This window comes from Scleropages formosus, chromosome 19 (assembly GCF_900964775.1).
Source record: "Scleropages formosus chromosome 19, fSclFor1.1, whole genome shotgun sequence".
NCBI classification, from domain to species: Eukaryota; Metazoa; Chordata; class Actinopteri; order Osteoglossiformes; family Osteoglossidae; genus Scleropages; species Scleropages formosus.
Window position 1 is genome coordinate 24,355,751 of NC_041824.1, and position 27,891 is coordinate 24,383,641.

The 27,891-nt window shown below is 45.3% G+C and overlaps 1 protein-coding gene across 2 annotated transcripts; it reads right to left on the reverse strand.

Moving 5' to 3' along the window:
- Nucleotides 1-27,776, reverse strand: inpp5jb (inositol polyphosphate-5-phosphatase Jb). 2 transcript variants are annotated; one of them, XM_018749023.2, is made up of 13 exons: nt 27,708-27,776; nt 15,115-15,633; nt 14,293-14,400; nt 13,166-13,274; nt 7,148-7,264; nt 6,632-6,807; nt 6,369-6,480; nt 6,071-6,180; nt 5,510-5,705; nt 3,711-3,848; nt 3,189-3,272; nt 2,924-3,028; nt 1-2,334 (listed from the first exon to the last, which is right to left on the reverse strand). In XM_018749023.2, exons 2-13 carry the CDS (start codon nt 15,627-15,629, stop codon nt 1,912-1,914), a joined length of 2,193 nt encoding a protein of 730 aa, XP_018604539.2. In that variant the 5' UTR covers nt 15,630-15,633; nt 27,708-27,776; the 3' UTR covers nt 1-1,911. The 2 variants fall into 2 exon arrangements, with proteins under 2 accessions (XP_018604539.2, XP_018604540.2); XM_018749024.2 differs by lacking the exons at nt 14,293-14,400; nt 15,115-15,633; nt 27,708-27,776 and adding an exon at nt 13,825-13,879.
- Nucleotides 27,777-27,891: the final 115 nt, after the last annotated feature.

Sequence of the window (27,891 nt, forward strand, 5' to 3'; positions counted from 1 at the left end):
TCTGGAGTCTTTGTGATTTAAATAAAATTTAATATTAAAAAAAAAAAAAAACATATGAGCTGCTCAACCTCATGTTGATACATTTGAGCCAGGTGGCTCAGGAGAAGGAATCAAAGTAGGGTGATTTGCACTGTAACGGAGAATAAATTGAAGTGTTTCCCCTTATAAGGACACAATGCGTCTCAGGGTAAACTTCCACAAAAGTGACCACAAGGAAGCCATCGATGCATTTCACGAACATGTTGGTCAGTATCTGCTCATTTACAGCTTCCAATCAAAAACATAATGACAGGTAACTTTATGTATTCGCCGGGTAGTTTCTGTAAAAGTCTCGGACACATCAATTATAAAATTACAAAATAAACTGACTGAAATCGTACCTCCAGACATCTGAGACGCTGTGCCCTCTATTTTCAGTCTTATCTAAGTATTTTCACTCTGCAACTGAGATATTTTACAAAACAAAACAGGGAAGAAAATACAAACAAAAATGAAAAAATAAACAGGAAATGTTTGTATCTTGGAAAATTTGTAACTCAAATGTTTGTAACAAGAGGTACAAATGTATACAGCGTATAGGGTGTAAAAACAAGAAATGCAAAAAATTCCAGCTTGTCTCTTTCTATAGCAGTTACACCCTCTGTAGTTCCATTCTCATAACATTTTAGTCTCCTCTCTATTTAAACAATGATGTGTACCTTTTTTTAAAACTCTAATCCTTAGAATCTTTAATTTTTCACAAATGAGCGTCCGCAACAGCACGGCACAAAACACAGTACCAAGTCGTACACAGCCACAGGAAAACACACACATACACACAGAGTTAAGGTTTTCTCTAACATGCTGGGGACACATATCCGGACAGCGTGTCCTGGTTCTACACTAACAGCTTGAAACCACAGTCTGAAGGGACATGGCATCTGGGGGGATGGGGTTTCCACAGGTTATGAACCACACCATCACTGACCAATACTGGGACCCACTGGAATTACAAGGAGCCACTAGGAGGAAGGCACTGGGTGGACATGATGGGACAGGAACAGTTTTAGAGATTAGTTGTTTCCACTTATACAGCCATGTTGATTAAGTTAATTAAGACAAAGCCACCGTTTATTCTCAGCATGGCTTTTCCAAGTGCAATGAGGATCAACCTTGTCGGGGGGTGCTGTATCCCTGGAAGTCAGCCCAAGAAATTTGGTCCCGATTACAAATGTTCTCCACCTGAACGCCAAATGATTCATAGTTTTACCAAGGAGCCAAAACCAGTGTCCATTTATAAAAGGAAGTATTACATCCGACAGGAAACACTGTGCCCGCGGCAAACTGCATTTTGCAACTGCATTGCAGCATTTTTCCTATTCAGCTTAAAAAGTATCATGTCTAAAGTAGATGACCTACATGGTACCAGACCAACTAACCAATCTATGGACCTACTACTTGCACATCTACAACAGCAGAAATGTTGTTAGCTAAATGTCCTGGCCTTGAAAAGCATGTAGACGAAAACGCCCAAGACCTGCTCTGAAAATGTGTGCCACGAGACTGATCCCTGCACAAATGACGTGGGTTAGCTACCTTGTATGAACAATCCGTCGGTCTCGTTCTGATCGGAAAAACCTGAGAACGGCTGAATTTGGCTGAGGGCTCTGCGCGTCTCTCCGGCGTGTACTGAATGTCTTTTATTCAAACGAGCGGCTCCAGGTGATGAGGAAGAAACGCTAATAAAATGCCATGTGACAGGAAAGTAAATAAAGGATGGGGAACATGTCAGCAGAGGTGCAGTAACCAGGAATGGGGCTGTACGCAACGAGGCTGCAATTCGTGCAGATGCTTCGCATGACACGAGGCGTACGGTTCTTGTGAAAGTGGCGTCGGAGCTCAACTGTGTTCAGTGCACAAGCGCAAAGAACATCACAACTGCACGTCAGCAGGGTCGGCAGCCTCTTTGGAAGCCTTAGCCTGCTCCCCGCTGAGGGAGGCGATCAGGGCCTCCGGTGCACTAACCCCTGCGTGGCCTGGGCTCGAGGTGCCGCTCGGGTTAGAGGAGGGAGAGAGGAGGTCGGGGGAGCCATCAGACTCACAGACCAGACGCTCCTTTTTGGCAGAAGCCAGGGTATGGGGGGAGGGGCTGCGCCGAGCAAGGTTTAGGCCCTGCAGCCGGGGCAGGGCGGGGCTGCGGCTGCGGCTACGCCTGCTGCGCTGCTTCCCTTTGGCGCACCCGGGGCTGGGGCTGCGGGACTTGGGGTGCAGAAGGCCCATAGTGCTGTCGTCCTCGGAGCTGAAGTCAGAGCTGTCCGAGGGGCTGACGGCCGGACTGGAGCTGGGGAGCTGGATCTGTAGGCGAGAAAGTGTGTGTGTGGGTGTTATGGACAAACAGCTGCAATTCAACCAATTGGAACTGCTTTATGACACCGCGCTTCGCAGCCATGGTACCGCCGTATGTGGCTTTTCATGCCAGATGAATTATTGATCACTGAGGTTTGGCTGGGCTCTTATGAAGTGCTGGTGTAGGCTTTAAGGCGGTAACATTTCGGAATGTGCAGCTCCGTGCCAGTTTGCTCCTAATTTGGCTTCCTTCTGAAACTCTAGAAATGAGCATCCAGTAACCAAGTGATCACTTTCCACCGTTAATTATTTAGAGGGAAATATTTAAGCAATTCAATTAAATTCTCACTTCAGTTTGCCATTTAACATCAGGGTACATGAACAAGCCAAAAAAGACAAAAACATATTTTTGTTAATGGCTTTGTATATCCTTCTTTCACCCTTTTTTGGAAATATCTTTCCAATCTATGCATTTAGAAACAATGGCCAAAGCATGAGCTCAGTCAAGTTTCATTTATTCAGAGCTAAGCTATACGACAACAAGCCTGCAGATGGTAAAAACAAGAAGCTCGAGAAGAACAAGGAACAAGGTCATGACCTGGAAGGGCTCAGTCACGCCCACAATGGTGCTCATGTTGTTGCTATAGTAACCCAAGATGTAGTCTCCTGAACCCTTGGGCAAATCCTCTTCTGCAAAGGTCACCTGCGAAGAAAGGAGGAGGGAACAAGAGATGATAGAAAATGAAAGCGACAACTTGTTTTACCACACATACACATTTGCAGTTCAAGACAGGTACATTTATGTGTGGGTACAGTGTACGAGGTACATGTGGATTTCATGTTTGCCTTAGGTTTTTCTCTACCTGGTACTCCTGTGTCAGAAATTCGGATTCTTCCTGCTTGGCCCAAACATATGCTACGTAGTCCTTATGGTATTTGAATCCAACCTGGAGAAAGAAACAGCAACGACTGGAGAAAACCCCAACGACTCTTACGCGAAACAGCATTAGGGCTCTAGGGGCATCTCAGGAGCACAGTTTGTGCCCTAGTGTTTCGGGGTCCAGTGAGCCGACAGCTCTGTGTTACACGCACAAGATCCGGTACGTGAACAACCGAGACATCAATGGAGACATCAAGCGCAGCATCCGAAATGATGCGACGTTGTTTGACCGCCAACGGGTCAGTGTTTCTACAAGGCTCATGTACCGCAAACGTGGGGAATCCTGTGATCAGGAACACAAATTAATTTTTTGGGGTTAAATTCTCTTGTAAATCATGTTCTCCAACGGAACAACAGCAGCTCCGCTCAACAGGCGATGTCACTCATACTTAAATATTGAGTCGAAACACCACTGTGCAGGGCTACACAACTAGCACCCTGATACCTTGTACAGGCCGATCCAATCCCACGAACTACGGGAGAAGTTTGGAACCACCTTGAAGCGGGCTGTAGCGTCGGAAACGCTGGTCCACTCGTCCTCCACCATGAGCGTCACCCAGGGGACGTCCACCTTGTAGGGGAACTGTACAGAGGAGGGGTTCTCAGTTACCAAGTCGATTTAATCCAACTGGGCACAATGTATCCCGAAATACTAACACTTATGGTGCACACTTAATGCTGATTTCATTTGTCATCGTTCATCCATCAAACTGTTTTACTCTATTATTTTGCTTAAATTGTTTAATTTTCTATTTTTATACTTAAGTGGTTGCGTTTTATATTGTTGTTTTATGTTGCTGTCTGAAGAACTCAGGGAATACCATTATAATTTTGTTGTTTTGCACAACATTACAATGACAAAGTATTCAATTCAATTCAAATCAATTTCAATCCAATCCAATCGAATTCAATTCAATTCAATTCAATTCAATTCAATTCAATCTTGTACAGCTATACTGCAGTGGGAAGGAACTCAGAGAAAAAACTTAAATATGTTTCACAAGAGTAAGTTTTTTCACATTGTGAGGTCGAATTTTATTAAACACAAAAGTGTTATATAAAAAAATATATTAAAACATACCACACAGTTCTTAAGTGTTTTTTAATTCAGTTATTTAGTGAGCTGCGCCTGTTTTATTAATTTAAACGTATGGACTATGTTAACAGTGAAGAGAAAGTTAAATCTTCAATAGGAACAAAAAAAATTCATTCAGCTTAAAACAAGGGCTCATTTTATTGAAATAAAGTATGACTGACATATTTTTGGAGTGCTGCTGAAGTATTTCAGTTTGCTTATAACTGTTACTTGCAGAGCAGCAAGCGAACATCCAAACTTTTATTGGAAAACTGGAAAATATCAGTTCATTATGTTAAGTGACAAGCCGATTTATATGATAAATACATGTGCTGCGTGAACTAGAGTGTGTGACGATCAGCAATGGCAGAGCACAGATGTTGTATTTTTGGCTAACTTCATTTTGCTGAATTTTGGGGAATTATCTATTTCCCTCTGCAGAGAAAACGGTGCAACCAGTGTGGTGCGGTCTTATGACAAATGTTCACTATGATAATGTTCTAATGTTTGTGTCAGTGGGTCGAGTACTGGTTTGAGCTCTGCCTTTGCAATCAAAGCACAGGAATTTATATATTTATATCTCCACTCCAGCTGTTAACACCCTTGAGTAATTGCTTCAGTAAAAATTATACATCTGTAGAAATGGGCAGTCTAACTAACAAAATCAATTTTTTTTCTGGCACAGCATAGTGAGTGTCACAGAGAGAGTGTGTTCCACTGATGTATGGATGAGTGACCCAGTGCAAGTACTGTATCTAGCAATGTAAGTCACCACGGTGAATGAGGTGTGTGGGCTCATAACACTACATAGAGTTAACTGGAAGTCCCTTTGGAGAAAAGTGTCTGCTGAATAAATAAATGTACATATAAATGTAATTTATTTCATTGAAAAGATACACAGATAGTTTTTCTCTGTGTTAAAACATCAGTGGTTCAGCACATTAGAAGCCTAATTCGAATTTAAAGTAAAATGTCACTTTTTTCGACCTGATACTTTTCTGCTTCTACTCAAGGAAACTTTTATAAGCTTACCTGAGTAATATTTTTAACGTAATAATGCTTTTATCCGAGTATGGTTTTTGATAATCCACCAGTTCAGGCTTTTAACGGTTAAGAGTTAATGTAATGGTGGCTAATGAAGGGCCAGGGACCGCAGGGCTGACATCCACCTGCAAGGTGAAGATGGAGGACACAGGCTTGTGGTCACTGATGGTGTACTCCATGTGGCTGCGGTAGAAGTGCTGCGCCACCCTGGTGCCACTGGTGAGGCCTGACGCCAGGCCTCTCTTCATGGGGGGGATCTGGGATGCCGGGCGCAGACGCCAAAGGATGCGGTCTGTCCAGGCAGGCTTTCGCTTCTTACCGCTGGGAGGGAGGAAGCACATGTATATATTAATTACATGTTTCTATGCATCACGAATAATAACTGATGCACAACGACAAACCGCACACGGAACTGTCCGCGTGGCTCAGTTAATCTTTTTAATGCTTCACTGCTTGTATAGTTGTGTTAATGCAATGACAGTTTTTATTCTGCCCCATTCGTAGATCCGGATAGAATTTTTACTGGTATTTTTAACAACCGCAGAGCAGTACTTTTGGGGAGGGTTTAACAGTACACCCCACCAGGACTTGAATCAGAAACGTGTGTATCGTAAGCCCTGATACTGAACCCTTATGTGTTCTAGTGAGAACAAGCGGGCTCCCGCAAAGTGTAACGGAGTTCGCACCTGGTGTCGTATGTGTTGGTGCCCACGTCAAATTTGTAGGTTGGAGGGAATTTGAGAGGTCCTTCTAGGAACCCTTCCAACAGCTGCTCGCTCTCCTTAGCCATGTTCAGCTATGTAGGAAAACAAGTATCATCATTCCCGCCAGTGAATGTAAAACCAAAGACAAGTGGTGTAAATGCGACAGCGCTGGGTGCCCCTTATTCAAAGGCTTTCTACTACTCCTCGAAGTCAACATCAGCAGCAGTGACAGCAGCGACAGTCTTCTTTCTTAGAAAAGTACAGAAATCTTGTCCCTCACCTGGTCCTTCTCCCATAGCTGAGGGAACTTGTTGTTGTCGATAGCATTCTTCACAAATGGAATGTCGTAGTCCTCGATGCGGAAATTCAGATCCCCAAACCAGAATACCACGCTGCACGAGAGGAACAAGGCAAAAGGCTCCCTGTCAGGTCTAATACAGTATACCGCATGGAATAAATGCCACTTTGGGAAAAGGAATAGCAGGCACAGAAAAATATTTCAGGAGAATTTATATACGAGAGGGAGGGGGAAAAGGGTCTCACTCATGGTGCAACACGTTGGTGGCGGTCTGGCCCTGGAACTGCTGCTGCTGCAGGATGCTCTCAAAGTCGTCCATGCGCTGTTCCGAATTCTCCATGTGCGCAGGCAGGTGGCAGTTCAGGAAGCAGACCGAGTGGCCGAATATGGTCATGCGGGCACTCACGCCTCCCTTGTTCCCCTGAGAAAGGGCCGGGGTTGGGGAGGGTGACAAATGCAGGTGAGACGGGAAACAGGCTGAACTGAATAGTAACAAATGAGTGTGGTTATCTGGCGCATATGCAATTCTACTCCACAGACTCCTAGAATAGATGTCAAGGTCCTCATAAATAGGCCAGTGCATTAAAAATAACCTAATACAGCATATTGCTGTACATGCTGTATAACTGCTGAGAGATATTACCATGCACACAAAAGTAATGGATGCATTTATGCCATACCTTTTCTGGAGGAAATACTGAGGTACCGAAACACACGGGCCTCACCCCCGAACCCCGAGCACGTGTCATTGTTTCACTCACCCAGTAGCCCCCCAGGCCAGTGCGGGTGGTCTCAGTTTGAACTCCGCGCAGGAAGGGCAGGTGGTAATACTTGGCAAACACCAGCAGCAGGATCCCCTGCATTCGCTCAGATGTCACCTGCAGGACGGTAAGACAGTAAGAAATCAAGAAAGATCTTTGATCATCTTATATACACACACAATGTCTACAACCGCTTGTCCCACGCGGGGTCATGGCAAGCTGGAGCCTAACCCGGCAACACAGGGCGCAAGGCTGAAGGGGGGGGGGACTGATCATCTAATAGCAGGTTTTATACACAGAAAAGGGGAGGAAAACAAGACAAAAATTTTGTGTAATGTCAGTAATACATGAAACCACCTGTGTACACATAAATAGGCCAGTGCGTGTGTGAGTGACGGACAGAGAGAGTGTGTTCCACTGATGTATGGATGAGTGACCCAGTGTAAGTAATGTATCTAGAAGTGTAAGTCACCACGGTGAATAAGGTGTGTGGGCTGGTAACACTACATAGAGTTCATTGGAAGTCACTTTGGAGAAAAGCGTCTGCTAAATAAATAAATGTAAATGTAAAAAGAAAGAAAGTGGTGTATGAGGGAAAGTGTGGTTGTGTACAAAGAACAGGGACAGAGTTTAAGGAACTGCACAATATTAAACTGGTACCTGTGTTACAAACATTAGTAGTTACGAGTGTTCACAGAAACAAACATTCCCCTCTTTATTTTGTAATTTCATTTTCCTTACTGTTCTGTTAAGGGGGGTGTGGTGGTGCAGCGGGTTTGGCCAGGTCCCACTCTGTAGTGGGTCTGCGGTTTGAGTACTGCTTGGGGTGCCTTGTGATGGACTGGTGCCCCATGCTGGGTGTGTCCCCTCCCCCTCCAGCCTTGCGTCCTGTGTTGCCAGGTTAGGCTCTGGCTTGCTGCGACCCCACTTGGGACAAGCAGTTTCAGACAATGTGTGTGTGTGTGTGTGTGTGTGTGTGTAGTGTTCTGTTAAAAAAATCTAAGGGCAATAATGACCTGCGTTTCCATCGGCTGCCATTAGTTGGCAGCAAAATGCACTCAGACAAAATGTAAACAGGAAGTGAAGGACTGCCTTCAGTCCAAGTGCTGCTAACAGCATTCACAGCGCATGTGTTGTCTTCCTAAATTCTGTGATCAGGTACGATGAGGAATGGTGCACCAGTTCATGGGATCAATTAGTGCAGATGTGTAGAGTATGTATTTGTGTGATGTGTAATATGGGCAATTTAATTAATCTATGTCAGAATGCTGCTCATTGACTTCGCTCAGCATTCAATACCCTTATCCCTAAGCAACAAGCGGGCAAACTGCACCGGCTGGTCTTGAACACCTCCCTCTGTAACTGGATCTTGGACTTCCTCACCGGGAGACCTCAGTCAGTTCAGATTGGCAGCAGAACTTCAAGCACCACCACACTGAGCCCCCTGCTCTTCACCCTACTGACTCATGATTGTACCGCAAGATCCAGCTCCAACCATATCATTAAGCTTGCTGATGACACAACTGTGGTGGGTTCCATCAGCAACCATGATGAAACATCATACAGAGAGGAGGTCAACCAACTGGCTGTGTGGTGCAGGAACAACAATCTCCTATGCCTATCTCCAATCCCTATGCGGGAAAAACGAAGGAAATTGTCATTGACTTCAGGAGAGCTTGTACACATCATCCCCACTGACCATCGACAGTTCTGCCATAGAGAGAGCGAGCAGCAAGAAATTCCTGGGGGTGCACATCACCGATGACCTCTCCTGGACCACCAACACTGCTTCACTGGCCAAGAAAGCCCAGCAGCTCCTATACTTCCTGCCGAGGCTGAGGAGGACGAGAGTGCCACCACACATCATGCGCACCTTCTACAGGGGTACTACTGACAGCATCCTGACCAGCTGTGTCACCGCATGGTACGGGATGTCTCTGACCGCAGAACCACATACAGTGACTACAGCTGGGAAGATCATTGGTACCCCACCTCCTCCCTAGAGGACATCTATCATGCCCGCTGTGGCCGCAAAGCCTCCAAAATTGTGGGTGACCCCACACACCCCTCCCACAGCCTCTTCAGCCTCCTGCCATCTGGGAAAAGATACAGGAGCATACGAGCCGACTCCACCAGACCGTGCAACAGCTTTCTCCTGCAAGCTGTAAGGATCCTGAACTCCCTCTACCACCCTTAACATACCTGACTTCTGAACTCTGACCTCTGCATCCACACCCCCCCCATCCAGAATGACACCAGCCACTTTAAGACAGTCTGCAGAGATTGTCTTCTCATGTCACTGACCACCCCAAGTATAGCTGCTGTATTTCTCTAGTACGTTCCATATCGACCTACATTAGGTCACACTACCCCTCATTTCCACAATAATTACACAAAAAAACCTCACTTTTTTGCACTACCACTTTAAATCTGTTTGCGTTTCTATTTATTAAAACTGAACACACCCCCGGACTTTATCCCACGATGTTTTCAATTTGGTAGTTGGTTACTGTAAATTGTTGTAGTAGTAACAGTACGTTGTCCTCCATGCCACACCGCGGTCCAGGAGAAAACGCCATTTCACTCCTATGTTTGTTCTAAGCATACCGTGGGAATGACAATAAAGTTGACTTTGACTTTAATGCCACCAATTCACCTGAACCGCATGTCTTTGGACTGTGGGAGGAAACGAGAGCACCCGGAGGAAACACACACAGACACATGGAGAACATGCAAACACCGTACACAGAGTGGGGATGAAAACCACGTTCTTTTGGACCAACCAGGCACTGTGAAGTGGCAGGACTACTTGCCGAGTCACCACGTCGCCCCGCTTACACCATACACTTATGCTATGTATGTTACCATAAGCAATTTGTAGAGTTACTATGCATGTTTTTGATGATGTTAAACAAGTCAGCTGTTCTCTTTGCAGTGATGGTCACTACACTCTCACTGTTCATTTCACTCTGCACTTGGATTTGCATTTTACTTTAAGGGACATCAGCATATGGTGGGTGCAGCTCTTTTCCAACGGCATAATAGCAAAGCTCCGGCAGCACAGGTTCATTGTTTCCCTGTGAATGGAGTCATTCAAACCATATTCAAATATCATTTATCACCCTTTCATTTTCCTCTTTATTTGAATTTGATCCGACTTTTCCAAAAGTGCAATGAAAGAACGAAAGCTGATGCCGGTGAGAAATGCAAAGGAGTAACCTCTCTGTGCGTCTCGGGTGAGGTGCCATAAAGGACTAGCCATTCTACTGGAAAACACAAAGGGATTCCAATTCAAACAGAACCTGTTTAAATCTACATTTATTTTATATTTCACATTTATTTATCTAGCTCACTCTTTTCTGCTGAGTGACACAATTATACAGCTGTGTAAGTTTTACTGTGTCAGTTCAGTATAAGTACCTTAATGAGTGGCAGTAGACAAGGAGGTGATATTCGAACCTGGGTGGAAAGCAGGAGCTCTAACTGCCCCAACTTTAGTCTATCTGAGCCTAAATATATGTAGGCAAAGAGCATGTATGACGTCACCCCAGCAGGAGAAACAAATGTGAACTGAGAACGGGCAACACACACACAGATCAAGTGACGTAATCTGTTTTGAAGGCCACATGGGTACTTTGTACAGGAGCTGGAGGAGCTCTTCTCTCCGGTCATGAAGCGCCCAGACTCACCCTCCCAGACCATTGCTCTGCAAGTCTGCTGCTCCCCTCTTGTGCCGTGTTGCTGGATGGGAAGCGATGGGCCTCGCCGCACAGCGCTAGAGAGCCTACTCTCATTGGAGGCTGCTATTAGAATTACTTGGTTGCGTAATTCCTTGTACTGAAGCATAAACTGGACGGCAGGGAGGAAAAACACTTGTTCTGACTCAGAGCGCCATGGAGGGCACTACTGAACCACGTTTCGCAAGGAGGGAAGTTGTCCAGGACTTCAAGGACCTGCTTTTTGATAGAAGTGGTTGTTTGGCGAGGGGTGGGAGGGAGACACACATCATTTGTACGTGCGTGTGTCCCCAGTGTGTGCTTGTCCGTGTGAGATTTTAGCTGCCCTCCTGGCTATGCAATTACTTGCGATTCTACAGGGGCAGCCAAGTGAGGGCTAAGGCCCATCTACTGGCCAACATGTGCCTGCGATGCTGGAAACGTACTTCACCAAGGGGCTCTTTGGCCCATTGCTGTCACTAAGTGGTGTATTACTGGATTGGCTTGAGCTGCTTTAGAACAAATACAGCTGATCCTCCACTTCCGACATATGTGATTTACAACAGGCCAGATTTACGACAATCACCCCATTAACTTTTTTTTTTGAGTCCTGTTGTTCATAGCGTCTAAAGACGACTCATCCACGTGGTGTATGACAACATCATCTGGCTGCACCACAACACACCTATATTCCTTATGACATGAGTCGTTTTTGAGTGAATCTGTCTCGAGCGGGGAACGCGCTACAATTTGTCCCATAAGAAATAATGAGAATGGATTTGTTGATATTTGGGCATTCGCCTCACAGTGAGATTTTTAATAAGGAATTATATTTGGATACCAGCATATGGGGGTATGTTGAGCTCTCTGTTGAAGTCCATCAAGAGACCTAAATGGAACTGCTTTGTCTTGAACCTGATGGGCCGGACAGGTTCCGAGGAATGTAGCTGCAGCATTTTGTTTGTTGACTAGAGCTGAATTCGACGGTTTCATTTGTAGGGGTTTGCTGACATTCTCTGAAGGGGCCAATGTGAATCTTAATAGTCCAGTGAAGGGGGGAGGAAGTAAGGCTGGCTGGGAAGAAGGAGCAGGCACACGAGATTGAAACACAAGCACTAGTGATCACAGAGGGAAAGCAGTCCAGTGCCTGGGGGGGGACGCAGAGAGAACGTCTATCGACTTTCTGGGGGGCCGATCAATCCCGGCCAGTCCCCTGCTTGTGTGCGCTTTGCCTCCAGGCTGGAAGCCAGGTTACAGTCCCACAGTGGAAAGTAACGTTTGGTGAGCGGCCAACGGGGTGGAGACTAGATCTCACACAGGGCCCTTCCCTCGTAGCATGAGCGAAATGGACGTTCACTGTCTTTTTGTCTCACAATAATAGGTTAACAATAGCAGGAATAATATTTTTACTGTGTTTTGGTGTTTGGGTGATTTTTGAGTGTACACAGTTGGCCTTGTTTGGATCATGTTAGAATTCTCCCATAAGAAATAATGCTATTCTTAATTTCCTTTTACAAATTTTTGCCTAATAAATGATATCCAGGAATGAATTAGATTCGTAAACCAAGAAATGGGCGTACAGTCTCCTTCTCATCCCCATTTAACAAGAACATTCTCACATTGTTCCTACAACCTTGAAGCAGCTGTGCCAGCACACTGCACATTAGCCACAGCATGCTAGGGGGTGCGCTCACACTCGCTGTCAATAAGCCATCATCCTTAGGTCAGCAGTCTCCTCAACGCCCGAGTGCAATCAAGCCTAGAAGCGGCACACGAATAACTAAACATTTTCCGTTGCCTCTATTTTTATCACCCTCTTTTTAAGGTGATGTGCATTGGAAAGAAAAACAGCTGCACTAACACAGCTTGGGCAGAATAGACCCTCAGACTGAGGCTGAGCATTCAAAGGGGTTATTTACACGCATTTTATTCTGTGCTTACCAGCGTAGCAGTTTTATAATTCATATATAGACGATGAGCACAGAACACACTTATCCTACTGCCAATGTCTTCCGGTGTCCTATGGGTGCTATGCTATCAAGAGTGTCTTTCCTTATGCTGTTACCAATAAGTGTTTTTCTATAGAACAGAGTGCAGAATTAGGATTCTGTCAACAATACATAACCATCATTTTTCAACAGCGATACTCCATCTGAGCTATGATACTCCATTCGAATAGAATAGGTACAGCCTATCCTGATCTATGTCCACCAGTGGGCGGCTGTGCCAAATAACACGCTCTTTACTATGCTCTCCAGGGCCGGAGAGCAGCAGCAGCATCAGGGTCCTGAGACTCACTGACCAACACATATCCAAAGGGACTGAGTGTATCCATGAAAACCTCGCTCCACTGGTCTGTGAAGAAGGCATCCTTCAAACGCTTGTTGATCATGGAGTTCACTTCCTGCAGCCTGAAAGTAGGAGGGAGAGAGGAAAGAGGCCGAGGATTAGTACAGGGACCCTGAAGATGATGACTGTGAGACCTGAGGGTAATTACATGGACCGGGGCAGATGTGGTGGGATAGCATGGGGTGCAGAAAAAGGAAATGAGGGAAAGAGGTATGAAACTGTAGCAATGAGAAAAGAGTATGAAAGCAGACAATTATGACGGAGGCCCAAGGGAGGAAAGCAGGAGAGGAAAGTGGAGAGAGAGCAAAGAGATAAAGGAGAGAGTGAGGAGGGGGGGAGGAGATGGGCAGATGGGCAGATGTGAAATGAAAACCTAGGAACGGGTGCAGGGAGGATGTGGCACAACAGTACAACATGAGATATAAATCTTTCCATGGAACCAAAATAGATTATTAGAGCAACCTTCTCCAGCCTTCGCAGATATTCGGCAAATTGAGTCTCCTTATCGCTTCGTAATCATGAAAATCCAGCTCATGCTTGTGCCACTTCAAGGCTTCATCGCTACAAAGGAACAGTGTCTTGTTTTTCCAGATCACTTTTAATTATGCTTACGCAGTCTGCGATGCCTCCCCGTACATCCCAAGATGCACTGAGAGCGGAGTGTGCGTGTTCTCCATCATTCTTCTCTGTCTCCCTGTGGCTATTTGTCACACTGAGCAACACGATGTGAGGCAGTTACCGTGTCTGGATGAGCGCCACGGCTCCAGACTAGACTTGACGCATGCCCTCCCGCTCCTGAAAGACTAGTGCTAGTTAAGATTTGCAGAGACAGACATATTCGGCTAAGGACACGGGTCAGAACGCAGGCGTGTGCCACTTTTTGTACCGGATGAGACACTCAAGAGCTCACTTCTCTGCAGAGAGACTTACAGCAGAAAGCAAGACTACAATGGCAGTCATTGATTCTGTTGACTTTTTCCCTTGATATAATAACAAAGGTCATTCAAGAGCAGCGAAAGACCTTTGGGATTCGTAACAGTTAGAGCTGCGCAAGAAACCCAAAAGAAATGCAACACTCACCCAACGATGTACATGTCAGTATTCCCATCGCTCACATTCAGGCCCAAAAGGGAAGTAATATCATCCGGTGGCACTGCAGACCCCACGTTCCATGTGATTATGTGCACCCTATCAGGGAAGGGGAGACTGTTAAATGGAGTTCCACCTACAGCAACACTGATTACCAGATTAGACAGTCAATAACAACCTTTCATATTGTGCCAATAAGAATATGTGACAGATAAAAATGAATACAGCAGATGAAAAAGTATCACACGTTCAACTGGGTTAATAGTCTAACATTAACAAAATGCTTTTCTGATCATCTTCAAGATACAACATATGCATATTTATTGACTGAGCTGGTGCTTCTGTCTTGAGCAACATAAAGCTACTTATTGCTTTATACAGCACAGCAATTTCTACGGGGACAATTGAGGGTTAGTACCTTGCTCAAGGGTACTATAGCAGGAGGTGCGATTCAAAGCTGGATTGTTCAAGTGGAAGCTGGAAGTGTTAATCACTGTGCCACCTGGTACCCCATATAATGACAAGTTTAAAAGGAGCAAACTATCATTAAAAGGTCCTTCAAAAATTTCCTTAAAGTATCAAATACTTCTTTCCTTCTTTAATAATGGTCATACTCATTTCACTACATAGAACCATTGACTTCTAGTGCTAATGGTGACACTGCCTTACGTCTCAGAGACTGTCCGAGGAAGGGCTGCAGTGATAGCTTTCTGGCCCCTATCCAAACGGCGCTGCTTTACTGCACACATCAGCAAGCGGTCCTTGTTCTCAGTCATCAAGAGTGCTAGACATGGACAATGAGGGGCTCCTCACCTGAAGTCCTCCACCACCTGAGGCTGGGTGTCTGCAGTGCCAGCGACAGAGAGTGCCCTTTGTGGTTGGGCACTGAGGTGGGTCTCAACATGCCTAGAGGGCGGTGGCTGCGGCACCGAGGCAGCTCTCACTGAGATGGGGCTGCGAGCTCCAGACAGGTGGTGAGGAGGGCCCACATTGCCACCTGTCCCCGGGACCTTGAGTGCAGACTCGACCACCCCAGAATGTTTGGCAGGTGCTGGTTGGCCATCCGGCGGCAACGGTCTGGGCTGGCTGGTGCTGGACGGTGCTGCGGTCACATCTTGCTCTGACTCCACTGTTTCTTCAGGCTTAGGCTCCAAAGAGAGAGAGGAGGCTTGCACTACAGGGGCACGCTCCAGGCGGCGGGCCCTAGCTGGGGCTTTGGGTACCGGGGCAGTTGCTGGGGAGTCCGTTCCTGGGGGCACAGAGCCTGATCCAGTACGGTGCTGTTCAGTTTGATCAGCATCTCGGTGGGATTTCTGCACCGGGTCCATGTCCCTGAGAGAACACAGCAAAACACAGGCAACAGGACTGTTAGCTTCAGCTAGCTTAGCGCATCTCCTCAGGTTTTTTCTTACCCATATGGAGCACAAATATAGGAAAAGAAAGGTATGTACAGAAGACACAAGTAGCAGAAGTGTATTTTGCACTTTTTAAACTAGCCTGCAGTGCAAATGAGGATGGCTGTAATAGAATTTCACGTGTTTTGTGCCAAAACCATGCCTGACTTAAAGAATATGCCATCTGTTTACAGTGAAAAGGGCTGACTGAAGAGGAGAGAAGGACCAAAGACCAGAATTAGAGCATCTCTACTGCCTATCTCTGTATTTTGCCATTTTCTCTCCTACTTCTCACTCACTCAGTTCTGTGCTCATGTCAGTAAAGCTTACTAGTGAGCTCCTGAAACTGGACTCCAAGCATCATCCTGTGAGAAGAATAAGGGAAGTGTCTCAGGAATTTTAAGCCAAAAGCACTGTGTGGCACAGACCTAAAACTGCACATGCTGCATGAAAACAAAATGCAGTGAAGTATGGTGGTGGCAGCATCATGCTGAGGGCTGCTTTTCGTTACCAGAGAATCGGGATCTTCTTAAAATCACATGAAGCAAGGAAGGAGCAAACAACAGGAAAATATTATAAGAGAACTTGCTTCAGTCTGGTTAAAAAAAGGAAAAAACCTTAGGAACTTGCTCACCTTTCAGCAGGACAGTGATCCTAAGCAAAAAGCCAAAGCAACATTGGAGTGACCCAGAAACAAAAAGGTGACTGTTGTACAGAGGTCCTGACCTCAGTCCCAGTGAGAATCTGTGACAATTTTTTAGAATTGTAGTTTACAAGGGTCATCCAAGCAACCTGAACAACATGGAGCAAATTAATCACACAATATACAAAGGACATCTTTACCCAAAAAAGACTCAAAGATGTTTTTGCAGAGAAGGGGCTCTACCAAGTATTAATGGGGGTTTGAATACTTGCGAAAACTAAATATTTCAGTGTAAGGTGATCAAGAGTCATCTGTCCTGTGTTTTATGCACCTACTCGATTGATGAACAGTGGTGCATCAAGTGTAAAGCAACAAACTAGGTTTGCTTAAGAGTCACATGTCTGCAACTATGTCTCTTTCTCTTAATGAAATGCACAAATTTGTATTTTTGCTGAGATTTACGTCGCCTTTGGAGAAAAGCGTCTGCTAAATGCTTGGATACAAGATGAATACCAAGCATAAGAAGCAGTATCCTCCATGGCCAAGATCAAGGCAGCAAGAAGGCAATAACATGAGAGTGAACCCACCAAGGTTGGAGACTGAGCAATAGGAAAGGAGCAGTCCCATCTAACTATCGCCTGATAACCTGCCTCTGCACAACATGGAAGCTGCTCTCAGGTATCATAGCGGTAGAAACACCAGAGGAGCAAAACACCAGCTACTGGTAGCTACAGTCACTTGAGACTGCAAGACCAGACACACCAACCTGTGCACCACCTGGATTGACTACAAGAAAGCCTATGACTCAATGCCTCACTCATGGATCCTGGAATGATTAGAACTATACAAGATCAACAGGACACTAAGAGCCTTCATCAGGAAGTCAATGGGGCAGTGGAAAACAACCCTAGAGGCCAACTCCAAGCAAATTGCGCAAGTCACCATCAAGTGCGGCATCTACCAAGGAGATGCATTGTCCCCACTGCTGCTCTGCATAGGCCTGAACCCCCTTAGCCAGATCATCACCAAGACTGGCTACGGATACCGACTACGGAATGGAGTAAACATCAGTCACCTCCTCTACATGGATGACATCAAGCTGTATGCCAAGAGTGAACGAGACATCGATTCCCTGAGCCATACCACCAGGATCTACAGCAATGACATCGGAATGTCATTCGGACTGGATAAGTGTAGCCGGATGGTAACAAAGAAAGGGAAGGTAGTCAGAACTGAGGGGATTGCAACATAGCAGATGTTGAGGACAGCTACAAGTACCTTGGAATCCCGCAGCTGCATGGAATCATGAAGAGGCCGCAAGGAAAGCAGCAACCGCCAAATACCTGCAGAGAGTAAGGCAAGTCCTGAGAAGTCAGCTGAATGGGAAGAACAAGGTCTGGGCTATCAACACCTACGCCCTGCCGGTCATCAGATACCCCGCTGGCATAATAAGCTGGCCAAAAGAGGAGACAGAAGCCACTGACATCAAGACAAGGAAGCTCCTGACAATGCATGGAGGGTTTCACCCCAAATCCAGCACCCTGAGGCTGTACACTAAGCGGAAAGAAGGAGGCCGAGGACTAGTGAGTGTCAGAGCCACTATCCAGGATGAAACAACAAAGATCCTTGACTACATCAGGAAGATGGCCCCGACTGATGAGATACTTAGTGCCGAGTATGGGCTGGAAGTCCCAAGGGTGGTCGAGAATGACCAAGCTAAGATCCTGTGGGACTTCCAGATCCAGACTGACAAACTGGTAATGGCTAACCAACCGGACATAGTAGTTGTGGACAAACAGAGGAAGAAAGCCGTAGGGATAGATGTCGCCATCCCAAGCGATGGCAAGAGAAATACCAAGGACTGAGAGAGGAGCTAGAAAAGATGTGGAAGGTGAAGGCGACAGTGGTCCCCGTGGTAATCGGAACACTTGGGGCTGTGACCCCTAAGCTGGGAGAGTGGCTCCAGCAGATCCCGGGAACAACATCCGAGATCTCTGTCCAGAAGAGCGCGGTCCTAGGAACAGCTAAGATACTGCGCAGAACCCTCAAGCTCCCAGGCCTCTGGTAGAGGACCCGAGCTTGAAGGAGTAAGACTGCCCGCAAAAAAGGGGGGGCGAGTGGGGAAAAAGAAGTATACATATATATATATATATATATATATATATATATTATATACACACACACAGTACATAAAGAAAGACAAACCGAACAAAAACATTCCAAGGTAGAACCAAATTCCAGGTTATACTAGTAGAAAACTTACATTGCAGCATCTCCAGGTTTAGGTAAAGATGTGTTTTCAATGTATAAGGAGAGATATTACCAACTACTGAAAAAATACCACAGAGGAACCTTGCAATGTGCGTCTGATCTTCTCAAGCTCCACAAAAATGCGTGAGGTTCTGAACCAATGCACATGAGAAGGGGGGATGAGATGACATGTCTGTGCAGATGTGAAGCTGACCAGGTTACAGAAAAGGTACTATACATAAATTTAGCAAGGTAGTAATCATTTAATAAAAAATGAAAAACAAAATAATAATTTGTGTTAAAAATTAAATGGTAAATGCAGTTTTTCTAATTATGCAAAACTGGCTTTTCATCCTTCTGTAATTGTAGGCAGTTCCATTAATTGACTTATTTACATTTATTTATTTAGCAGACACTTTTCTCCAAAGTGACTTCCGACAGATACTGTGTAGTGTTACGAGCCCACACACCTTATTCACCAAGGTGACTTACACTGCTAGATACACCACTTACACTGGATCACTCATCCATACCCACGCAGACACAAGGAAAACATGAAAACTCCACACAGACTGAGGGGGGACTGAACCAACATCCTCTCGTACCACCCAGGCCCTGTGAGACAGCAGCACTGCTTGCTGTGCCACCCATTTAGTCATATTAGTGCTCCCCATTTAGCCCAATATTCGGTAATATTATTACAGTGTTATTTAGTAATACTTCTTCTTTGGCTGTATATATAGTCCAGATAACTGCAGTACATACAAGTGCTTTAGATTGTGTGTTATTTTTAGCAAACAGAAGCACCATGGGAAAGTATTTTAAGATATCTTGCACAGTAGACAAGTTCTAGAACCACCATGTCAACTGGAAATTCTTTAACATTTAAAGGTTCACAGAGAAAGGGTTTTTGAAATGAGTTTCTCTCCAGGCAGTTTGACACGAGAGGTCAGAATGTGTGTGTAACACAGAAGGGCACATTTTGGATACATGGGAAGTTGCCCTTTAAAGGGAACTGACAGTCGCAGAGGATGTCTTCATATGATTAAAATGCTCTTTTTTGTGAGAAACAAAGTGCATGCTGTTCATAGTGGTGGCATCGTCGCACAGCGAGTAGTGCTGCTGTCTCACAGTGCCTGGGTGCTGTGAGAGAATGTGGGTTCACTCCCCACTCAGTCTGTGTGGAGTTTGCATGTTCTCCCTGTGTCTGTGTGGGTTTCCTCCCACAGTCCAAAGACATGCTGTTCAGGTTCACCTGTAGTGTGTGAGTGACAGAGAGAGTGTGTTTCACTGATGTATGGATCAGTGAGCCAGTGTAAGTAATGTATCTAGCAGTGTAAGTCACCATGGTGACTAAGGTGTGTGGGCTGGTAACACTACATAGTATCCATTGTAAGTTGCTTTGGAGAAAAGCATCAGCTAAGCAAATAAATGTCATAGCAAGGTCACTGGGACACTTCTGCACTGAGAAGAGAAGGTGTTAGGTCTCCCTGAAGAGGGAGCTCAGACATGGCAGAGTGGGGCTTGGCCTCATGGATGGAGGGATGAGCAAGAAGGGCTCTAATTATCAGCAGCGCAGTGATGCCAGGGCTGTACACATGTGGTAATTACTGCAAGAGTCACATGGCATGCTTGACAATTAGGACCAGAGGAACTGAAAGGGCATAAATGGGCTGCACATCCAACTGTGTGCAAGTGGAAGGCTGCAAAACAAGCATGTCTCTATCTGCGGTGCCTGTCCCCATGCCTTTGAGGTGACACTCCAGTCCTCTCCCCCCACCCACCCACTTGTGCCACCAGCTGATGCCTTCCCCAGCACCCCAAACACTCCTGTCAGTGACATCTGTGTGCCGGCATCCCGGGGGCAACCAGGAGGCGCAGCCACAGAGGTCTACAAGGAGAGATCTTTGACAAGTAACCCCGGTGAGTGAAGAAACTGTGGGATGGGGGTCTGAGTGGGGGCAGGATGGGTGATGGCAGAAAGAGACAAACAATGAGTACACATTGAAGAAAAATTAAATACATCCAGCATCAGAGAGCCGAGGGACAAGAGAAAGCATATATTGTCACGGCAAGTTGATTCAGTACAGTAAACAGAGTCGTCTAATGTAGTAACTGAGAAAATACTGCAGTAAACAGAGTCAACTAATGAGTTCAGTGTAGTAACACAAAATATTGCAGTAAACAGTCACCTAATGGTATGTTTGACTACAGGAAATACACGATGCTCAACGTTGTGCAAGACTGAAATGGATCTTTTGTAGAGAACAGCATTAAATTTTACATCAATTAATGTAGATTAAATTCAGGATGAAGGAATAGTACAGACCTGCCTCATACATTATGCAGAAATAGATTAGTGGAAATGTCAAGGCTCTTGATTAATTCAGCCATGAAGTACATAGAAGTAGTCGTCTGTGTTCATGGTAAACAAGGTAAACCCGTCGGCATGCGGAACAGGCGCTGACATATCCCTAGAAGGTTGCAAGCAGAGAAAGTTCGTTTGTTCCTTCACACATGACAAAGGATTTCAGTGACACTGGTGAGTAATTATTACTGTTTTTAATTGGTATCGAGCGGAGGCCTTTGCCCAAGACAAATTATGATGTTCGATATACTACACTAGGCGCTCTTGCATCTCTGGCTGCTTGGTGGTCGCATGTGCAATGGGTCCAAAATCAAAAGCATGAAGGTTCTCAGTTTGGTGGAATGACCTCCCTCTGTCACTCAGAGCTGCTGAATCCCTCTCAACACTCAAGAAGTGTTTCGAAGCGCATCTCTTTCGGACTCACTTCTCTCTGGATCTCCCATCTACTCCATAAATTTGCCTGACATCATCTGTCAGAATTACATTCATATTTCAATGAATGCTATACGTTAATTTGTTCTACTTAAAAGAATCGTATTCTCTACCAATTCTGTATACAGCCACCCATGTTTATGCTGGTTTAAACGGTGGCATCGGGCAACCTGTACTTTGAGAATCACGTGTCTGCACCTGTATCTCTCCATCTGATCGTGCAATTCACTTTTTTTTAGTGAGTTGTTCTTCTTTTTGGGGGAAAGTGTCTGCTATATCAATGAATGTACATGTAAGAATTCTCCGAGGCTGGGAAGCACTTCTGCTGGAAGTGCAAGAGCACCTTCTGCGCAGGTGAGAGGGTACACCTCTGTGCACCAACTCAGGTCTTTGGAGAAACCCAAAGCTCCCTCAACCTCCAAGATGAGTGCATCAGCCCAACCACAAACTTCCTGTTTCTGCCACTGCCCTCTCATCAGACCAGTTTCCCCTCCATGTCGTTCTGCTGTTGGCCGCACTCAGAAACGTACAAAAGTTTCCTGAAACAGGCTGAGCCCAGGCTTTACCCAGGAAGCCTTTAAATTGTGACCCACTGCTTGTTCAGTTCATACACACTTGGCTGAGGGGAAAGACTCTGCAACCTGTACAAACCAAATCCCACTGAGCTCACTGAAAGGTGGATGGCAAAAAAAAAAAAAAGTCACATCGAACACATTTCAGAACGTTCTGGAACTGAGCTCATGTGTAGAAAACACAAATATCTGAAGAAGTACTGCCAGGCAGTGACCTTTCCAGCAACTCAATTAAAAGATAAAATTTCTTCTTCTGTGATGCTGTGATCATCCAACTGAGAAATATCAAGCGGGTGCAACTAAAGGCCTCACCAAATGTCAGGCTGTTCAGGGAAAACTTCATTTACAGAAACAATATAAAAAAACAATAATCTCAACACAAATCCTCCGTTCTCTGCTACAGACACAGTCCGTTTCACCTTCTCTTCCTGGCTTGGATGTGTGACGGGGCCTTTTTCAGGTATACCATGGTAACCTGCCCTGGTTCACCATCCCTGACACATGGCGTGACCTCTCAAGAACTCCGTACAAACCTTTCCACTTCATATGACCCTTTGGCACCACTCTAAGCTCTTGTTGCTAGGCAACAGGCCTATAGCTGCTCTCCATCTCACCCTGGCAGGCAGACCCACCGGACAGCAGGACTGTGGTCCAACCCACTGCGCCACTGCACCCCCCAATTAAAGTGCAATAAATTTAAATAGTAAAACTGTGTTTTAAATTTTAAGGAATGCTCCTGAGATACCAGATGTGTTCAGTTTCCTTCCATCATAGCACATGAATTTTTTTTTTTTACACAGAAGGTTTGGTGTCTGGTCCGCTGATGCCGGTATACTCTCCAGTTAAGAACCAGTAAAAATCAAAGTCCCTCGGACCTACGCAAATTTCTCTCATTATTAAAGCCAAAAGCACTTTAAACTAAAAACACAAACTTTGTCAAGACAGCGTGTCTCTGTGTTCTGACTCTTCATTGTTGCCGAAACAAGTCCACACCTTTAGGTGCTTTACTGCTGCCATTCTGGATGACAGCTTGACTGTGCGGAAAGGCAGCAATGGCAGCTGTTTGACACACGACCCTTGATGGTCATCATCCTTACAGCTGAGTCACTGATCGTGTTTGCATCAGCTTCTCTAGCAGCTGAACCTTTCTGCGTTCACAGAAGTCCCAGGCTTGTGCCCAGTGATTCCAGGATAGGCTCCGGACGGCCATGACCCTGACGAGGACAAGCAGAGTGAGGGAGTGAGTGTTTGACTCTGCACACACGTTGACGCTGCAGCACGACAACAAACGTTTCACCGCTGCCACTGCTGTAGTATCCTTGAGCAAGGTACTCACCCTGATTTGCTTCAGTACAAATTACCCAGCTGTATAAATGGGAAAATCATTGTAAGGAGCTTAACGTTTTATGTCACCCTAGAGGAAAGTGCGAGAAATGAAATAATAACAGTCTGCTATAAGAAAATAATAAAAGTAATAATAAAAGCAAATGGAAAATACAAGTGTGCTGATTAATAAATAACCCTACTGTATGAAAAAAGGAGTACAGTACTGTGGTGATTTTTAGGTGCACAGGACTCCGTTATGGGGAGCCCTGAAGGTATTGCTTATATTCCAGAACTCTACTTATGACGGGTCCCATTCCAAGTCGACTGCATCACGAGCTGCAAATCCCCCGATACTGTATTATACAAACCAAAGGATACACATTACAAACAATTAACATGCATGAATGCTTTGTTGCATAAAAGGACTTTGTTATAGTTTTTCCACTAATTTCACACATTACTTATGTTACAGTAACGCTGATATAGAGTACTAATACTCATAAAACCAAACAGTGCAGTACTACAATTCACTTTTCACGCTGCACAATTATTCTCTTTCGTTTCCACATCTTTTGCTTTTTTCTTTTCAGCACCAGCAGAGTGCTCATTTTGTCCCTTGCTCAACATTCCAAATAAAGAGTAATGTGAAGGGAAACTCAAACGAAGAGTGTTGTAAACAAAATGCTATCGCTACTAGACACCCAAACAGCGACTGAGACCCAAGCAATGACAGATAGGGTGCCAGCTGGCACTTACTGTACACTAACTGCTGTTACTGTGCATTAGATGGAACAGCCGTTGTTAGACATTATGACCAGACGTCAAAAATCATATAAAAAGGTTAATGAAATGACTGTAGTTAAGTCCAGGTCGTCTTTAGTCATATATGTCGGAAGTTGGGGACCAGCTGTATCGGCCTTGTGTAAAACCGATTTTTCATGACATCCTCTCCCCTCTGGGACCACCTGTCTCTTTCCCATGAACCGTGGTTTTGTTTCAGACCGTGCAGTGATACAAAGACTTGCTAAGCACATCGTTTCTACATCCTTGAATTTCGTGGCTCTCGCCGTTCCCTGTGCCATTATTTCGAGTGTCAGTAAATCTGCCGAGCTGAATCATCGCCGCACTCGTCCCTGCGAGAGCCGTTCCAGCACTGATCGTTACTCGCACGTGTCCGTCTGGGAGCCGTTCTTCACATTCCTCTGATGTGTGTTGGTCAGACCCAACCTGGACATGCCGAATGAGGCCAAACAAGTTCATGGTACACGATCAAATAAATCCACTGCTACACCTCCAGCACCTTGTTGCACAGCAGATGTGAGAAATCCACGAGGTGACAATGACAATGTTTACAAAACATGACATTTATCACTTTAATATCAGTTGCATGCTGAAATTTCTGCATTCTTTAGGCAAGTGAAAGAGGGCACGGTGGCACAGCGGGTTTGGCCAGATCCTGCTCTCTGGTGGGTCTAAGGTTCGAGTCCCACTTGGGGTGCTTTGCGATGGACTGGCGTCCCGTCCTGGGTGCGTCCCCTCCCCCTCCAACCTTATGCCCTGAGTTGCCGGCTTAGGCTCCGGCTCCCCACGACCCTGCTCGGGAGAAGCAGTTTCAGCCATTGTGTTGTGTTAGGAAACTGTTGAGGGTCCATGCTGTATAAATGCATGAGCGGCAGACTTTATTTCATCGGACTTGATTTCCAAAACACGTTACAATGTCAATGGGGGCACAGTGGGTTGGACCGGGTCCTGCTCTCCGGTGGGTCTAGGGTTCAAGTCCCGCTTGAGGTGCCTTGCGACGGACTGGCGTCCCGTCCTGGGTGTGTCCCTTATGCCCTGTGTTGCCAGGTTAGGCTCTGGCTCCCCGCGACCCCGTGTGGGACAAGCGGTTCAGTGAGACACTGTAAAGAGCACGAGTCACGTGGGATCGGATGACCCCCTCCTAGCACCACCATCCAGCACCCACCTCAGAGCAGTCAGGGCTCTGGAGGAAGCTCCTGCCAGCATGACCGATCCGTATGCACGCCAATACAACACAGCAGTGCCATGAAACTTGAGAAACAGGAAGCGTCACTAACCAATCGCCAAAAATGGACCGACAGTCGTGAGCGTGACCTTCTGTACACTTGCTCTGTACCATGTCTCTCTGCACCTGACTTTTGCACAGCTGCAGAGTTGTGATAAAGGCAAAGACATCAGTCACAAACATTCCAGTGTAATTTCATTATGCCTAGTGCAGTCATATACGCGAGACTGCTCTATAGCAACGTTTTACAGAAAATTGAGCAATCAGCAGAGTGGGGGGGTGGACTGATGAAACCAGAGTCGCGCAAAACATCCTGTGTAGGCAATAATCAGAGAACAGAAATATCAATATAAAACAAAGATCTTAACATAAAGTCAAACATGCCTGTTTGCTGTAAGCAGAGAAAAAGAAAAAACAGCTGAACTTGAGCTCTAGTCAGGTTACTTCACGCATAATAGGCTGAAGTACCTCATGCACGAGGGAGAGATGTGGTTAAATGGGTAAGAAGCTCAAAATAAAGATCTTGAGTGGTTTGCAGTGAATTCTGAGCTCATTCAGCAGTTCTGCATCAATTCCCCCGACAGCAGAACAATTAAAAGGTGGCCAACTCCACTTGGCCATCAAGGACGCCATAATACAGGGTAGTTTTTGTGGTTCCATCTTCAAACCTCTCCACTCTCACCATGTTTCTGAAATTCTGGTGCCGACAGTCACAATTATTCTTATTCTTCACTCAGACGACACATTCATCCAAAGCAGCTTTACAGCGATTTACCCATTCATGCAGCACGGTATTCTCGATCAAGGATACCACAGCAGGATGGGGATTCCAAGCAGCGACCTTAAGAATTCAGTGCGACTGCCTAGCCAATGTGCCACCTGCTGCCAATATACTGATAGAGACATTTTTTGTGGAATTTTCCACACATTTGAAGCAAACAAGTGTGGCGAATTTCTTTCTACCAACTGTAGATGTTAAAGTGAGTTGTTGTTATTTGTTCAGTCAGCCAATGAGGCAAGAAATGCCACATCGCTCATCTCCAAAAGTGAACACTGACACTTGTTCATAAGCATATGGAGTCATCACTACCATTAGTGACACTGGTGAATAAACACATTTATACATTACACTTAGATTTCACGTAAACACAGATGGCGCATTTAATAATGTTAAGTCATCTGCAGAGCATCACGTAATATGATTTAAGAAGGGTTTGTAGCATTGTGTCTTTTCTGCCCCAGGAATTTTCCATTAAAATATTCTAAAAATATGGTCTGAAAATATATTCTCATTTTATTCATTTTCACTAATGTGATGTTTGCATTTTTCATTCTTCTTACATATTTATGTTTTACCTTAATATGGGTTAAATCTATGTCCCTTTTTTGTGCTGAAAACCAACAATCATTCTACCAGCACGGGCACAGATTTATACTTTATTATATTTGTTCAGTTAGCTGACACTTTTCTCTAAAGTAACTTAGAACGTTAAGTTACAACTATTTACTAATTTTACATGAGCAATTTAGGGTAAGTACCTAAACTGTAGGTGGGATTCGAACCTGCTACCTCCGGGTCCAAATGAAGCAGTTCAAACTCCTTCGCTACCAGCTGCCCCTATTGTTATTGTTGATAATATAATAGATAATAATAAAAAATGATACTGTTAATAATGTTAATATAGAAATGGGTGAAAAAGGTACTTCCTTTACCACAGGTCAGCAGCTGCTACTGTTGGGTCCATGTTTGGACAAAATCATCTCCCAGGTATGGAAACATGCGTTATGAAAATTAATAATCAGTGAAACCTCTCCCGGTCTGGAGGTGGAGGTGTCCCAAACACAGCTCACTGTCCGTACAGAAGAACACCGTACATTTCACTGTAAAGCCGAACCCCGGACAGCCCGTTAACCCTTAACTGTCCGCCCCAGCTCTTGTCATTCTTCTCTCTGCAAAAGGAGTTAGTTATGAAACAATTATTATAAAGTGAACACCGGCATAAAACCCTCTTCATCATTCCGATTCCTGCAAACAGTCGGAGGATCAGAAGCGGAACCGCAGCACAGTCAGCGTGGAAGAAAACGACAATTCCACACTTATTGAAGTAGGAGGATGTCAGTAAAGTGGAGTTGTGTAACAGTGTGCGGAATAACGCAGAATAAGAGTACAAATACAAGTACAGTGAACGATAGTATCGATACTGTAACGCGGAGTTACATCAAACGTGCTGCAAAACAAAACGCGTCACGATGAAAGTAAACGACATCACGATGATTTGCGCGCCGATAATATGAACATTCCAGTACGAAGCGCAAGCGGGCGACTGAAATCACCTTTTCTTCTTACCGACAAAGTAGTAATAATATTATAATAATGATGCGATCACTTTGTTACCTTTTTGCTCCCCTGGCTCCAGTGGACGAGACGAACCCAGCCCTGGTTCGGGCTCCAGATGCCACCACAGACGAGGATGTCCAGCTGCGCTCGATGATGAGCCCGTTCCTCTCTGCGCCGCCCAGGTAACGTGCGCGGTCGCGCGCGAGCAAGGCGAACGGGCCCGCTGCCGTTCAGCGGCACA